The sequence below is a fragment of the Octopus bimaculoides genome, chromosome 3 (assembly GCF_001194135.2).
Source record: "Octopus bimaculoides isolate UCB-OBI-ISO-001 chromosome 3, ASM119413v2, whole genome shotgun sequence".
Taxonomy (NCBI): Eukaryota; Metazoa; Mollusca; class Cephalopoda; order Octopoda; family Octopodidae; genus Octopus; species Octopus bimaculoides.
Genome location: NC_068983.1, coordinates 134,463,773 through 134,480,983, shown reverse-complemented (window position 1 = coordinate 134,480,983; position 17,211 = coordinate 134,463,773). Strand labels below are relative to the sequence as shown.

Here is a 17,211-nt window from a genome sequence, read left to right as displayed (position 1 = left end):
TAGCTTGCACTGGGTACATCTTATGGAATTTCTACCTATGCCTTTTCTACAGATTGAGCAGAGCCATCTACCTGAAGGGATTTGTGATTTGTCCACTTTCCCCACTTACTAAGACTTTGGTTTTTGCTATATTAATTCTTCTAGACCTTGCTTCCATACTTGAAATTTCTTTAGTTCTGGAAGTGATTTAGCTATGAGAACAAGGTCATCAACATAGAGGAGCTCTCCGGGGTAGCCCGTCTTAAATTCCTCTGTTATTGCCTGGAGGACTGATGAACAAGAGGACTTGAAATTATTCCATACAATCATAGCTTTTTTTTTTTGTGTGTGTGTGTAAATTTTTGAATAAGTTTATATAAGAAATGCACGTTTTTTTTGTGCTTGTAATAGTTATGTATACTTCATTTTTATTTTAGCATTTTGGGAGATAGGTTTTAAATTTTTGTTTGGTCTCAGTATATTAAGGTTAATGGTGTTAATCATTACATTGATATATTGCATGCATTTTCATTTGTGTTGTGCGATGGACAAAAAGAAATCCCTGCAAGCATATTGATTTGCATATCAGTAAAGCTTTAATTTCAATCATTTCCTTTGATTTACTGTTACTTTCAAGAAGTTGTATTAATGAGCTGAGCCTTGTTAAAATGGTTTTTGCAGAAATTCAATCAGTTTAGGTTATTCTTGCAGTGAAGATGGAACATGAGGCTAGATATTTTAGTTGTATCTAGTTCAGTATCTTACTGCTTAAGTTCATGCTTAATCAGGCTTTTTACTTATCTCTTGTTTCTAATGAATTAATTTGAATTTGGTGCTGCTGCCAAACAAAGCCCTTAATCAAAACTTATTTTCTCACTTTTATTTTATTGAGGATTCACTAGTTTCTAATTGGAATCAGTTGTCTTGTGTTTAAAGCAGGATTTTAGCGCTTACATGATTTAGCTTTATCTTGATTAACCTTTAAAATCTTCAACAACAAATACAAAATGATATTGCAAATCTGATGATGATATATATGTCAATCTGATTTGATCTGGGATTTTTAGGTAAATGAAAATATTTATGGCTAACAAATTGGAAATTAAAATAAAATCAATATGTAAAAATATTGTAGTGTAAATGATAAAACAAACGTTTTAACTTGTGCTCCTAAATGGCATAACTTGAAACCATTTGAACTGGTTCAAATAAAACTGTCCAGCTAAGTTTCCATAAGCTACTCGGTCATTGATGAATTTAAAATGTAAATTCTACTTAGCTTATTTTTGTTCATATAAAATTTGACAAGCTTCATTTAAACTTGTATTTTTTCTTTTACTACATGAAAATGTATTTCGGAATTATATCATTTAAATATCTTATTTGGCAAATTTTGGAACAGCAGGAGTAAAGAGTACATTGTATATTGGTGTATGCTAATATACTGTATACTCATTAGACTTTTTGAATTTGCTTGTGTCTAGTTGAAAGTGGCTCATGTGATGTTTGGATTCCATTCCATTTTGTAGTCATCAGTTGGTTACTTTTTAACCTTCCAAACTAAAACCAATTACTTGACTTAATGGCTCTTGTATTTATTGCTTTCATAATTTTTTTTCTCTTACATGTAGAAGGATCAAAGGGATTAAAATATTTATATTCTCTTTCTGTCAGACCATGATTTTTTTTTTTGTAAGTTTGGGTATTTCCATATTAATGTAATTTCTTTGTGGTTGCTTGTCTATTAGCGCAAAAGCTGCAGCTAGAACATATTTAAACTTACTGAATTTAAATTTCCTGTCGTCCTTTTAGGTATTTTAATCATATTGTTACTGGGTACTTGAAGAGGTGAAGAAACTATAGTTTGGTGAAAAGAGCAAAGTGTTTTGCATACTTTGTTTACTTAAACCCCTCTCATTTCTAGTTTGATAAAGTTTGAGAAATTTGTCTTCAAAGGTTCCTTCCAAAGGAAAGAAATAGAAAAACTTAAATGCAATGTGAATTAAATAATAGGTATCAATGGGTGTTAAGTTCACCTAATAGTTTCAGTAAAGTATAGAAACTGAGAAAATATCGATTGATTTAAGTAATTGAGGTGTGGTGTTAATGCTGTTCCAAGACTAGTTGTCATAAATTATGTCAAGTTCTACATTAAAATTTTGCTTAACAACCCTAATATTCAGATAATTTGCTCTGATTATTGTTCTTCTGATAAGGATTTTGCCGTCAAGTATGTTAACAAGCATTTGAAAAAAATACTTGTAGAGCATTATGAAGTTCAGAGCTAATATACGTATTTGACATTTGTGACTGCAATGGTCTTATTGAACAAAGTATGTTCAAGGAAATAATTCAAACGAGCCAGTGACATGAGTTTGGATCAGACTGATCTGTTGAATGGGGGAGAATTGTTAACATCTGAGCGAGAAGGGGAGGATAATTTCAATATCTTACTGGTATTTTCATAAACACAAGTGACATTAGTGAAATAATTTTTAGTATTGCCCAAGGTTAAAATTTAATGCAAGTGTTGATTTTAATTGATCTCAAACAAGATGACGATTGAAGTTGGAACATAAAGGAATATAATGGAATGTAACAACAGTTTTTGCAATCTATTGTATTTTAATAATAAATTAAAAAAAACAAACCCGAGACCCATACAACAATATGTATTGCTTAGAATTACTAATATCCTATTGAAAGTACTTTAAGAAAGGTTTTATTTTTCTATAGTCAACAATATATACAGTTAGGAATAAATAAATGGTGATATAAAAACATCAAAGAACTGGTTTAAGAGTGAAATGAATCTTAATAAGCCCTTGCTCCCACTCCCTACAGTAATATTTTAATATGGCTTGTAGGCTTGAGATATTTAGAATTGTCTTTGAGCACAAGACTATGATAACTTGAGGAGTCTGATAGATAATTTTGCAATGTCACCTACTTCCCTATAGTAATAATGTTTGTTAGTATGTTGCAACAATGTTTTCGATTCTTCTGATATCTTTCTATGCTGATTATGATTAAATCCATATGATTGTAGAAAACTAAGTCCGAATTACATAGCATATAATGTATATATAAACCACTGGTTTCAAATATATGGTTGCTTATATTTGCCTTTGAGAAAGTTTTATTTAATTCAGTAGGTTTAAAGTGAATGTATCCAGGAGAAACTATCCTCCTCATGTGTTTCATTCTGATGACATTTAGCTACAGACTAGTTATTTAGATCAGCAGTAAGCTGCAGGTAAAAGGACAATAGTTGAATGACTCATTCATCATCTTCTTACTTTCTCCCTTTCTCTCTTTGTTTTTTGTTAATTTGGAAAAAAAAAGAAAAAAGAAAATGGAGTTTTATTGTTGGATTGCTATTTATTTATTATGATCACTTGCTTTGTGTTGTAAATGTTGTATTGATGTAAATGTGGTTGCAATTCACACTACTTAAGTTAACTTTCTTTTAAGTTTTTGTAATTTTTCAATAATTTTTTAATTATTTTTTTTTTTAATATGATTGCATTTAATTTGTATGTTTTGTTGACTTGTCTTTTCTCTGTTTTCTTCCCGATATATTTGCTCCCCGTCTTGTCACCATGGTAACATAGCGATAACAATTGGTCGCCTTGGTTTAGTATGTCCGCAAGAAGTCGCCCCTATGTTACAACAGTTTATCAGGCAGTGGTGTGTAAACCTTTTTTTTATTTCTCTTCTTTCACATTTTTTGTTCAGAATGATATTTCTTCAGTCTTGCAATGTTTACACAAACATCTGTCAAACTTATACAGCTGTGCCACTTGCTATATAAGGGAAGCTGATGTTTGTTGACATTATTTAGACATTGAAATTCCTCTATGATCTACACAGCTGTTTTTCATTTATTTATTTAGATTATTATTATTATTATTACTTCAGTTTTATTTGTTTTTTTTTTTATCTTCATCAGTTTCTTTAACAATTTTACATTAGTTTGTTTTTCTTTAGGAAACCTATGTATCCCCTTTATTGTTGGCTTTACAATCTGTAACATTTCTCTTTCAGTTTATTTCATTTATTATTATTTTTTAACACCCTTCTGTTTTAAGCAGTCAAACAAACCAAATGCTATTTACAGCTCAGAATGATTTCCAATTGTTTTTTTTCTTCTTTTTCTAATCAACACCATCTGTTTTGGGAGTGGGTGGGATTTTGAGATAATGTAGTTACTTTGATTGTTTCAAGGATGTGTGCTCCCTCTTCCCTATCCCCAATTAAATCTATTTCTAGCTTCACTATATTTTAAAATGTCCTGTAAGTAGAAATTTCTCATATCTGTTTGCTTTCCAGTTTTATGAATAAGGAATAAAACCATTGGATTTGCTCTGTTTATTGCAAACTTAGTTGTCTGCTGTAAAATGTAACTATCAAAATGTTCAATATTTACTAATATTTGCAACTTATGGTTGAGTTTGAAAATAATTGCAACCACACAAAAGTATACACACTCATACACACTATATTGAATACTTTTAATGGAACTATTGTAAATGTCTTGATCTGGGCATGCTTGTGATTTAAGATAGTCATGATCTACAAATCTGAGGGTGGACTTCAGCTAATTGAGCTAGCTTGATATTGATGCTTTAACTCAATAACTCTTCTTTAATTTCTAACTTGAGATGTTCTGTGCAGATGAACTGTTTAAACATGACTAATAAGTTTAAAATTGTAGATTAGAGGAATTACTTTGTTTCATTTTGAAGAATTTTCTTTGGTAAAAACCTACCTAGTTCTAAATTCAATTTTTCACATAAAAAAAAATTGATTCTTGGAATAGTTCCTGGCCACAGCCCAGTCACTGGAGCAGGTAAAAGAGTTTTCTTGAATTTTTTTTCTTCATAGTATTAATTCACAAGGTCAAAAAAATTATATTTGCAAAAACTCTAACCAGTGAGAGGTATATGTTCACAAATATATGTACATAATCATTTTAATGTCTGCTTTTTCTATGCTTGCGTGGATCAGACAAAATGTGTTGTGACAGATTTTCTACAGCCAGATGCTCTTCTCTCCAACCTCCCACTTTCCCAGCAAGATATTTCCACTTGTCCTTTGGATATGAACAGCTTAGGATCACAAAAGCAGGGGGTTAATTTTACAGAAAATTGCAAACAAATGATGCTATTTACAAACAGCACACAAATGTGAAGACAGTGAAACCGACACATGCACATGTGCACACTTACTCACACAACTACTATCATTATTTAATGTCCACTTTCCTTGCTGGGATGATTTGGATGCTTCAACAGGATCTGATGAGTCAAGAGGATCACATTATGCTACCATGTCTGTTGTAGTTTGGTTTTTATGGTTGGATACCCATCCTAGTGCCAGTCACTTTACAGGATGTACTGGGTGCTTTTTTTCGTTATACCAGTACAAGTGAAGTCAACTTGCTAAACTGGAGGAGAATGTTGAGGAAATGCTTACAGGCAACTTGATGAAAGAGGATAAAGTATGATGAAAGGAACAGATTTATAGTTGGGAGATGGTGGTAGTAGAGGGAATAACAGTGTAGACTGTTGGGAAAGAGGAGGGATTGTGTCTAGTCACTGATAAAAGGACGGTGGTTAGGGTGATGAAATGAGTTAAGTCACATGAGGGCAAGGATGGGCAGAAGGGAGCATCAAAGAAAGTAGGTGAGAGTGGGTGGATCCAGGAAGAATCATTGAGGGAAAGAGTTCTGTTAGGATCTTGGAGTGAGGCCAGAGGGGGAGAAGGGGATGCTGGTGGTAGCAGATGAGCTGTACAGAGTGGACATTGAAGGAAAATGCAGCAGAGATGGGGATGATTGGAGTAGGGAAATGGATGGAAGACGGAAAGTGTGCACAGGTAAAATGAAGAGGATAGATCAATAGATAGTATTAGTAAAGGATTTTGGTGGGAGATTAGGGGTGGGTGAGTGTGAGATGCAGGGTGAACCATTCATAATTTACACAATCCATAGATAGTAGTGAGATAAGAAATGGAGGGATATGAGTTGAAAGAATGAAAGTGACTAACAGGTAGATGAGGTGGATCACTCAGGAGTGCAGAAGGTGGATATACATACACATAGAAAACAGGCGTTAAATGATGATGATGATATATATGTGTGTATATATATATATATATATATATATATAGGAAAAATAGAAGTTGAAAATGCACTGAGACTAGTTAAAATATTTTTTATTAATATATTTGAAGCTTTAAAGGGTTTCACAGTTTACACTGATTTTCAAAAAGTTCAAATAGAAAGATGTCGCTTATGTTGCAGCTGTTTTGCTTCTGACTAGTGTTAGTTTGCCATTTTTATAGAAAGTTCAGGCTCAAATTAATATACGTTTTGAATAGGATTTCATTGGTAGAGAATAGTCACATGACTGGTCTTAGAAATGTTTGTAGGTTCCCCCACTATGTTCATGTGTTAGTACCAAGTGACAATGTTTGGCATCATAAGTTAAAGCTGGCACAGTTGACTGAACAAGTCCAAACAAACAATGCTCTAAATGTTTTCTGTCAAGTGTTTGTAGAGAATGAACACATGATTAAGTTTATAACCTTCTGTACATTTCCCACTACGTTAGTGTCATGTGACAGTATATTTTATGCCTAAAAAGAAGGCCACCACAGTTGAGTGAACATGTTTATTTATAATCAAGGCACTCCAAATTTAATCTGCCTCGTGGGAGAGTGGACAGGAGTTGTTTGTAGTCCAATGGCTAGTCAGCTGTGTCAAACATTGTCACTTGATGCTAACACAGAGGTAGTGGGGAACTTACAAAAATTTCTAAGACTAGTCATGTGACTATCCTGTACCAATCATATCCTATTCAAAACATACTAATTTGTGCCATGAACTCCCTATAAAAACAGGGCAGACTTCTAACACTAGTCAGAAGCAAAACAACTGCGATATTAGCCAAATCTTTCTATTTGAACCTTTTGAAAATCAGTGTAAACTGTGAAACCTTTTAAAGCTTCAAATATATTAAAAAATATTTTAACTATTCTCAGTGCATTTTCAACTATTTTTTCCCATATTTCTACCTGTGTAGAATAAAATAACTTTGTTTTCTACACACACGTTTTGAGTTACATTTTTCCATTTTGTATATTCAAACATATACTATATATGTACACACACACACACACACACACACACACACACACACACACACACACACACACACACACACACACACATGTGTATGTATATATGTGTCTCTACATCTGTTTATTTGTGTGAATGAGTTTTTATATTCCGCTTGTTTTTACATGCATTTGTTGACTAGACAAAACAGCCTTGCTATCAATACTGGGGCTGTTGTATACTTGCAGGTGATTGCAAAAACAGCTTCGTGTATCTTGATATGTTGCATGATCTTTATAAACAAAAGGACTTGAAATGGTGTCTGAGTTGGGGTTTTTTAATGATAGACTAGGTAATTTGCTAGGTTGGAAACGGATAAGGGTTAGCAACAGCGAGGATATCTGGCCGGAAAATCTGCCTCAACAAATAACATCTGCTCTATACAAGCATAAAAAATTAGAGGTTAAAATGATGACACACGCTAGCACATGTGTGCGACTATGTCTAGATATGTAACTGTGTGCATACACACACACACCCACGATGGCCTTGAACATATTTCTGTCTTGGTAAGTGTCATCAGCATGACAAGTGTCCTGCCTTATATACTGTAGCCAAGGGACTTAGACATACAAAAGAGTAGAACACATTTATTTCCTAGGCAATGTGTGTGTGTGTATATATATATATACATACATACATATATATATCTCATCATCATCATTGTTTAATGTCTGCTTTCCATGCTAGCATGGGTTGGACGATTTGACTGAGGACTGGTGAACCAGATGGCTACACCAGGCTCCAATCTGGTTTGGCAGAGTTTCTACAGCTGGATGCCCTTCCTAACACCAACCACTCCGAGAGTGTAGTGGGTGTTTTTACGTGCCACCGGCACGAAGGCCAGTCAGGCGGTACTGGCAACGGCCACGCTCAAAATGGTGTATTTTATGTGCCACCTGCACAGGAGCCAGTCCAGCGGCACCGGCAACGATCTCGCTCGAATGTCTTTACAAGTGCCAGGAAGGCAACGCTGGGCACAGGTGCCATCGTGTGTGTGTGTGTGTGTGTGTGTGTGTGTGTTTGTTTCCTGCCAAACCTATGTATCCATATAGAGATTCCAGCTATCAGTACCATCATTTTAATGCACTTTTTGCCATGAGCTGTTGGGTCTTCTGCAGCACCATGTATCATCAATCAATATGTCCTTTGACATTGAAGGTGCAACATCTTCAGGTCAGCCTTTACCAATTCATCCCATGTCTTACTCGATTCCTTCTTTCTTGGGTTTCTTGGAGTGCATGGCACTTCCTTATGCAGCAACCATCCTCCATATGCATCTCATGCCCATACCAATGCAACTTTCTCTCTTGCACCCGACATTTGATTTCTGTTACACCCAGTTTTTCTTCTCAGCTCATTTATACTATGGTGATCATGCATGTTGACATCCATTGGGGTGAGCTTGCTTCATTTCTTTCTAGCCTTCACAAATCTTCTGTATTCAGTGCTCACATCTTACTACCATGCATCATTGCAATTCAGACACAAGCATCAAAGAATCTGCTCTTCAGTATAAAAGGGAAGGTTTTTACCTGCCGAAGTAATTGCTTTTTCAACATTTTCTAATCTATTACCCTATCTACTGCACTTTTGAATTATGATACAATTCACCTAACAAGCTTCTAAGCAGTTTCTATCTACCGAATTTTACTCACAAACTATGTGTTGACTCCATGCAGATCTCATGGTGGTGAAGTGAACTTCTACATCTACATAGGTATACATCCATTTATAAACATTGTATGTGTTTATATATATATATATATATATATATATATATATATATATAAACACATACACTATATGACACTTTTGCCTCCAGTAGGATGTCATAGTTACCAGATGGCAATTGAGAAGAATCAAAACTTTTCCAAAGTTGGCATTCCATAAAGGGAAAGGACAAAATACACCAACACACCTATAATATATATGTATGTGTGTGTGTGTATGTATGTATATATACACACACACTCTTATAACAGTAATTCAAATTATAGGTGTTTTTCCTTTATAGCAAGCCAACTTTGGAGAAGGATGTTCACATACACAAATATATTCCAGGCCTTGATGTACATGGTGCAAATAATGATTTTATTTTTATATATATATATATATAAATAAATAAATTTATGAGTTACTGTATACTTAATTCATCCATTTGTTTTTAATGTTTTTCTATGCCAGCAAGAGTTGGGTGAATAAATATTGAAAAATTGTTTTACAGCTTGAGGCACTTCCTGTCATCAATGCCTTACCTGATTTTTCACTAATAGAATTGTCTTAGTGCACTAATATAACCCCCCCCCCCACTTTTTTCTCTCTCTCAATGCTTGATACAAGTACACAGAATACAAACTTACGCAGATTTGCATATACGTGTGTGTGTGTGTGTGTGTGTGTATGTATGTATGTATGCATGTGTATGTTTTGAATAATAAAAAGCTTAATGGCTGTCCATGTTTTTGTTGAAGATTTTGAACAAATCACACTGTATGTATCAAGTTAGTTTTTTCACCTGGCTCACTCACGAGACATGGTTGAAGACACCGGCCAACAGTACCTCATAGTGAGAATGAACTTCTTAATACAGTCATGCCTGCACATATATACACACACACATGTTGATACATACATACAGATGCATGCATACATACATACATACATACATACATACATACATACATACAGACAGACAAGAGGGGATACCCAAAGGTAACTAGAGATGTTTCCTGTGGGGCAAGCCTGTTGTAGTTTGAGCTTCTGCTGCTTGAAGCCACTTGATGCAACCCTCAGGCATCAGTCTGCTGACCGGTGTCATTAGCTGAAGTTGTACTGCCACGTGATGTGTCTTTTTGTAGTGCTTCTCCCCTGTTCGTTGATGACTGAAACAAAGGAACAGCATGCTTTTGTGAAATTCTGTTTTCTGCTGGGAAAAATGGTGGCTGAAACAGTTTCGTGCTTCAAACAGTTTACAAGGCTGCTACCAGGAGCAAAATACAAGTTTACGAGTGGTTTTCAGTCTTTAAGAATAGTCACTTGTTATTTGAAGACCAACCTCATTCAGGGTGTCTGTCGACCTCCTAAATGAATGAAAACATCACAAAAATTCATAGATTGATCTTGGAGGAACGTCCTTGAACAACAACTTGTTGACATGATTGCTGTATCCTGGAGCTCCTGCGAGGAATTGGAAATGGAAAATAGTTGCAGCAAAATTTGTGCCTCTTTTGCTCACAGAAGATCAAAAGCAGTCACAACTGAATGTGTCATGAACTGAAAGAACAGCTGGAAGTTGATCCAGACCTTTCGAAGGTGATCACTGGTGATGAAAGCTGGTGCTACAGATTTGCAGATTTGGAAGAGGTGAAGAAAACAATGATGGATGCATTAAAAAGCATCACTTTGCAAGAGTTCCAGCACTGCTTCAAACAGTGCAAAACGCATCTGGACTGATGCATTGCTTCAAATGGAGTATACTTTGAAGGCATTAAATGTGTAAACATATAAGACTAAGTGAACAAAATAACATTGCTAAATTCCTCGTTTGTGTGTATATGTGTGCGCGCACACACACGCACGCACACACACACACACACACACACACACACACACACACTGTAGTATAGTTTTCACGAAGACTTGTCTGAAATGTGTATATTTTTAATTAGGAGAGTATTGTAGTTCGCTTGTAACATTGTGTATTGTTTGTAAAGAATAAAAAGTTTTGAATGGTACAACAATGCACTATAATACAAACAATGGGCTATATACCTGTTGTAATTTAGTCATCCATAATCAGTTTATAGCAGCGACTCCATCTAAGAATATCTGAAGAAAGAATTTTATTCTGAGATATCATCAGACTGTGGATGACTAAATTACAACAGGTATATAGTTCATTGTCTCTATTATAGTGCATTGTACCATTCAAAACTTTTTTTTTAACCCAAACAATGCAAGTTATAAAAAAAAATAACAAAGGTCACTGCTTAAGACTTTTACCTTGTATTTCAATATTTCTTGATTAGGACCCATACTTCAGGAAGTCTATAGAGAAAAAATGTTAGTTGCATTCTCTGCTCATATACACTACAAAGCAGAGAAAACTAACAACGCCTTTTCTTTGCAGATTTCTTGAAGAAGGGGTCCTAACCCTGAAATATTGAAATACCAGGTAAAAGTACTAACCATTGACCTTTGCTATTAATTTTTTTATATCATCATTGATTTGGGTTTGAAAAAAAAAAAGATTTAAAGCATTACATATATATAATTACTATATTATAATCTAGTATTTTACCTTTGAAGATATGACAAATCATTGTCACTTGAACTATATTTTGTTATCCTATCTATTAAATCTTGCTGGAAACCATTTAGTAAACACTCTAACATACATCTGAAGAGGATTTTAAAATTTCATTCACACCAATTTGACTTTTTCATGACACAACTAAATTCTGTGGAGTCTAGAATAAGTTTAAATTATGAGTCTAGTTTTTCATTGGCTTGTGGGTTTAAGGCTCATATACATGTAGTGCTGTATAAATGAAGATATACAATTTATTTTTAGTATTGACTTTATTTGTTTTTATTATGGAAATTTAGAATTAATATTCTTAATAGAACTAAAGAAAGATTTATGACTAAATAACATTGGTTACCTGACAAAAGCCAAGTCAATGTGTATAGTATTAAACTTTATTGCAGTTGTAATTTTTACACCAAAAAAGGTATTGGTATTATAATTGAGCTGCTTTCTATGAAGACACAGCATTTAGTAATATGGGTTTTTTTAACTGCTATACACTATTCCTTACCATATACCATTACACATTATAAAACAAGGTTTTCTTGATATTTTTAAATAGCTTTTTTTTTGTTTTATTCTTAAGTATTATTAATTTACTGGTTTAGTTTTGAATCTAATCTCTCCCCTCACACATTTTTAAATATGATTTTTTTCTTCTCTACCTCTGTGTGCACCACTGCCAAATGTCTCAAGTTAGTAGACCATGTGGTCTACCAGGTTATTTCTTGATAATTTAGAAAAATTTTCTACATTCAAAATTTTGTCCTGCAACCTTAGATTTTCTAGTCTTTTGATTGTTGGTGTACAGTGTTGTTGCATAAAAAATGTTGATATTGGTGTGAACACTTCAGTATTTTAATTTTTTATTTTTAATTGTAAAAATACCACTAGCAGTAAATTATGTAGTCAGGAACTTAAATCTCTGCCAGCTGCTGTTAAATGCTCAGGTATTAAATGTCAATTGTATAAAGATTTTAACATTTTATATTTCTGTGACTCTTGTTAATAATTGCTTTTGAAGTGATTGAACATAATTTTCTATGGAACATTTTTTGTCAATTCACTGCTTTTATGCATGTTTCTTTAAATTTTTTACAGGTTTGTATTTGCTGTTAAGCTCTCTAAATATAATTTTTTGCTCAAAATAATATTACTTTGTTTTTTATTATTGAAATAGAACATGAAGTGTTTATATTTTACTTGCAATTAGCAGACTTTAATTCTGATGTAATTTTTATACATAACTCAAACTGTCTTAGCTGATTCTGTAAATGCTAAATTATGTAAGGTTTGTATGCTTAAATAAGTAATAATTGTTCTGTAATTATCATTGAGTAATGACTTGTATCTTACAATCAATTGATAGTTCAGGATTGCTGATCAGTTATAGAGATCTATTTTTGTACAAGTATGTTAAGTATGAACTATAAAATAAAAAGAATTCGTGGGTGACAGCAAGATAAATTCAAGGGAGATTAGATGTATAAAAGTAGTTGAAGTTTAATATTTTGTAGCTATCAAATAATATAAAAAGTTTATCTATAGAATCCTCCAAGTGGGAATATGACAGTGGAAATTAAAAAACATAAACAAAACAAAAAAATCCACTTTGGTTGATGGAAATAACTTTATTGCTTATTAATGTGGTCATTTATTTATTTATTCAGTCTTATTGATTGTAGAGTTTATACAAAATGTATTTGAAGTAAATTTTATGATGGGTATCACTAGGTGGTTGAGAAGCTTGCTTCCCAACTGGGTTCAGTCTTGCTGTGACACCCTGGGCAAGTTAGTCTTCCATGAAAAACGTATCTGGCTATGGAGAAATATTACTTGGCTTGGAATAGGTATGGGTTGGTAACAAGGAGGACATCTAGTTGTTGAAAATCTGCCTCAACAAATTCTGTCTGATCCATAGAATAAGTTGACATTAAATGATAATGATGGGATATAATCTTCTTTGTGCTTATTAGTTTGTAAGTTCTAAGAGCTGAATCCTTTGTTTTTTTTTTTTAAAGATTCACTGAATTTTCTGCCATTCTCACTGGTATACAACAATTATCAAAACTATTGATCTGATTTATTCACTTGATGTACATATTGCTTTTCAGCTAATCAGGAGTGATGTTTCATCATTATGCCACTTTCTACTGTTCATTAACATGTTTCAGTCCTTCAGTTTCAGGTCCCTATAAATCATTTGAGCTTTGGATTTCCTTATTTAACTTGATAGTATAGGAAATACTGATTTGTTTCAATTTTCTTTTGTCTTACTTTTGGTAAATGCTAATACTTCTTTTTTATGAAGAAAATAGTTTTTAATGAATTTTAGTTTGACTTTGTGAAAACTATAAGCATTTAGTATCATTTAGCAACTTTCAATATTGAACAAAATGACTTTTGTATATTTGTGAAACTTATAAAGTTTTAGCACTGGGTCAAACCTAATCAAGCTGTGGCCATCTTGTCATTTTGTATTTTGGGGACTATATGTTAAAAGGAAATGCTGGTATTTGAGGGGTAAGCATGTAACTATGCATGTATATGTAAGAGATTTCCATCAACCAAATTGTGTTTATAAGAAACCTTCAAATTCCTAATTTTCACTCAAATGTAAAACATGGTCCCTATCTATTATGTTATATGTTTTGGAGATAGCTAGGTTGGGAGGGCAAGAAATTTAGAAATGTCATTCTAATTATTACACATGGGGGTTTCAGTTCACATATGAAAGCTAAACTGTTGATTGCTCATGACATCTTCTGTGTGGGGATCTAAAGAATATGTTAACTACCAGCAAGACTGGACTACTTACAGTCAGCTGGCAATAATAGGCTATTTGCACAGAAACTGAATATAAAACAAATCAAAAAGGATAAGTTGTGCATGTTTCAGATGTTTATCAATTTATAGATTTTGATTTATGTTACTACTGTGAGATGTCTTACTGAAATAATAGTAAATAACAAACAACACATTCCAAAATGATTTAATTTAGCCAAGTATGCAATGCAATAGAATAGTTTGGATTTGGCAACTTAGAAAACAAGTGTTTTTTTTTTTTTTTTTTTTTTTTTTAAACTCTTAAGAATTGTAACTATTTGAGCTTGTTATTATTCTTTCATGTTAAATATTCAAGTTCATACATACACACTTTTCATATTTATGAAATTTTTTTTCTTTCAGCATCATTCCAATTCTGTCGGAAGTAATTTCTGAAACAGTCATTTGTTTTCCTCTGTATGCATTTATTTTCAGTAAAATTTCTCTTATGTTTTTTTTATCTTTGCTTTATATTAATTGAAAATTTGTTTCAATATAGGTGTACTTCCTTGCGGAATATCCGTGACAATGAAGAAAAGGATTCTGCTTTCCGTGGAGTGTGTAACATGATAAATGTGAACCCAGCTGGTGTTGTACAAGATTTCATTTTCTTCTGTGATGCTGTTGCCTCTTGGGTGCACCCCAAACATGACCTTAAAGAAATGTTTTACAAGGTGAATTTCTTTCCTGACCATTTCAATATATTTGTTCGGTTGTGCATACATTTCTTGTAAGGAATATTTGCAAGTGATCTTTTAGAAGATGTGTTTTTATAGCTAGATGTCCAATCTAACAGTCTGTAAATTATGAAGAGGATGTTGTTTTCAGCTCACAGACTGCATTATGCAGGTGAATTATCTTCATCTGGGTACTTAAGCTCTTATAGTAAAGTTCACTGAATTGTTTGTTAATAAGTATCAGATCTTCAGAGAATATCACATGCCTAAGATAAACTTGCTAATTTTGGAGGTGTGAACACCAGTCATTTATGAGATCTTTGTGGTTTGTGAACATATGGATGCACACCCATGTATTTCTAATTTATAATTTACATTTATTTGCATTAAATATGTATTGCTTTTGTTTACATTTTTAAATCAGATTCTTCATGGATTCAAGCAACAAGTTGGAGATGAGAATTGGTCCAAGTTTTCAGACCAGTTTCCACAACCTCTTAGAGAGCGACTTGCTGTTAATTATGGAGTTTGATTATCTAGGTTGCTCACCAAGGATGGTATGTATTTAATAACTTATTTGCCTGTCAGTGAATAAATGTATACTATTTGTGATCAGATTCATAAAGAATATGGCAGCCTAATGAGGCTATAAAATAATTTATCAAGGAAAGTAATTGGTTATGATTTTTTTAAAGTAAAAATTACTAATAATTAGTTAATAGATTTTAATTTTTAAAAAAATGTTCTCAAAACTTGTGCAATAATTCAGCAACAATAATATTACTGGTAAAGTTAATGAATAATAGTATATTGCTATATCTACTAAATTTGATGGTAGGATTTGATTTTATAATACATTAGTATCACATAATGACTGATTTTGAAATATAAGTTTTTCTGAATACAACTAAAATTTAATAAATATCACAGCCTTCTTGTATGTTTTATGTATTTGCTAATTTATTGTCTAACTCTGAATAGTGTTTCTGGAATATTACAAATACATAGACACACTTTTACAATAAGAACTCATCACTACATCTTTTGTTATTGGATGTGGTTATTGAATACTGTTAAGGAATCTTTGAAAACATGTATCTTGTGGGTGTTTTTCTGTCAAAGAAATTTTAAAAAATCTTAAATATTAACAATGGTTTTGTCTTAGGTGCTAAATTAATTTTCATACATGATGTTAAATTTCAATAGCATAGGTAATGTTATCTTTTTGCTGACTATTCACTTGTCTTGATTGAGGCAGAAATCAACAAAGTCACTCTTGTTGTGCTTATGTAACGAGAAGTATGATACAAATCTGGTAAAAAGCTGAAAAATCTAGCCTAGTAGTCAGTGATATCATGATTTTATTAACTCCTTTCTATTAGTCAATTGAAGCTAATAAGGTTCTCACTACACTGAAGTACTCAAGAAATTTGGATTGAATGTGAGAAAGATCTTTAAGATACAAAAAGTCTGATCGTTTCTTTTCTTTTTCTTTTCAGGGAAGGGGTTCTAGGGATGGTCAACAAGCAACCAGGGGCAGCAGCGGCTACGGCAGCAGCAGTAGCAGCAGCCTCAATCTCATGGCTACTACTCCAGGGGGCCGTACGTACAGGGGTTGGCGTAGGGGAAGGTAGGGCCAGCTCAGCTAAGTCAGGAGGGGGGTGGGTCCCTGCAAACGACAGTTCCCCAAACCGGAGGAGTTAATGGAAATAATTAAATTAAACTATGGAAAAGGTTTTACTGGGGGGTGGATAATTTCTAGATCCCTCTATTTCCTAAGTATTATTACTAACATAAAACTATTATTACTATTTGGGGATTGTCAATTGCCCCTGCAGCAGAAGCAGCAGTCTACTGGAAAGTAAAACAAAAAAAAAAAATTCAAGTGATCATCAGCTTCATTGGGAGGGATGTGATTGGGAGGGATTTGTACATGTTTTCTTGTCGTACAGTGTCTGCATTCCTGCCTCTGCTGACCGACAAACTGATGATTATGCCACTAAACAAGCACAGCAAGCAGCTGCAGTCATCAACTCCACTACTATACTACAACCACCATCACCATAACCAACTTGCTGTTCTCTCTTTCACTCCTCCATAATATTCCTTTAATATCCTCCTCAATAATATATGTTGACCCTTGACTGGATCTGCTTCAGTTTTGTATTTCCCCCCTTTTTTTTATTGCATGCAGCAGCAAAAAAAAAAAAAATATAATAAAAAAGACGGATCCA

The 17,211-nt window shown here is 33.3% G+C and overlaps 1 protein-coding gene across 3 annotated transcripts in view; it reads left to right on the top strand.

Annotated features, from left to right (window-relative positions):
- The window catches only part of LOC106870927 (transportin-1), a 54,270-nt gene extending 37,065 nt beyond the window's left edge, over nt 1-17,205 (top strand). For 2 of the 3 annotated variants that reach the window (XM_014917164.2, XM_014917165.2), the window contains exons 20-23: nt 3,594-3,669; nt 14,800-14,974; nt 15,402-15,534; nt 16,477-17,205. In XM_014917164.2, coding sequence (XP_014772650.1) covers nt 3,594-3,669; nt 14,800-14,974; nt 15,402-15,509 — 359 coding nt within the window. In that variant the 3' untranslated portion in view covers nt 15,510-15,534; nt 16,477-17,205. Of the gene's footprint in view, nt 1-3,593; nt 3,670-14,799; nt 14,975-15,401; nt 15,535-16,476 lie in introns of those variants that run through there. The other variant, XR_008263731.1, reaches the window with a different exon arrangement.
- Nucleotides 17,206-17,211: the final 6 nt, after the last annotated feature.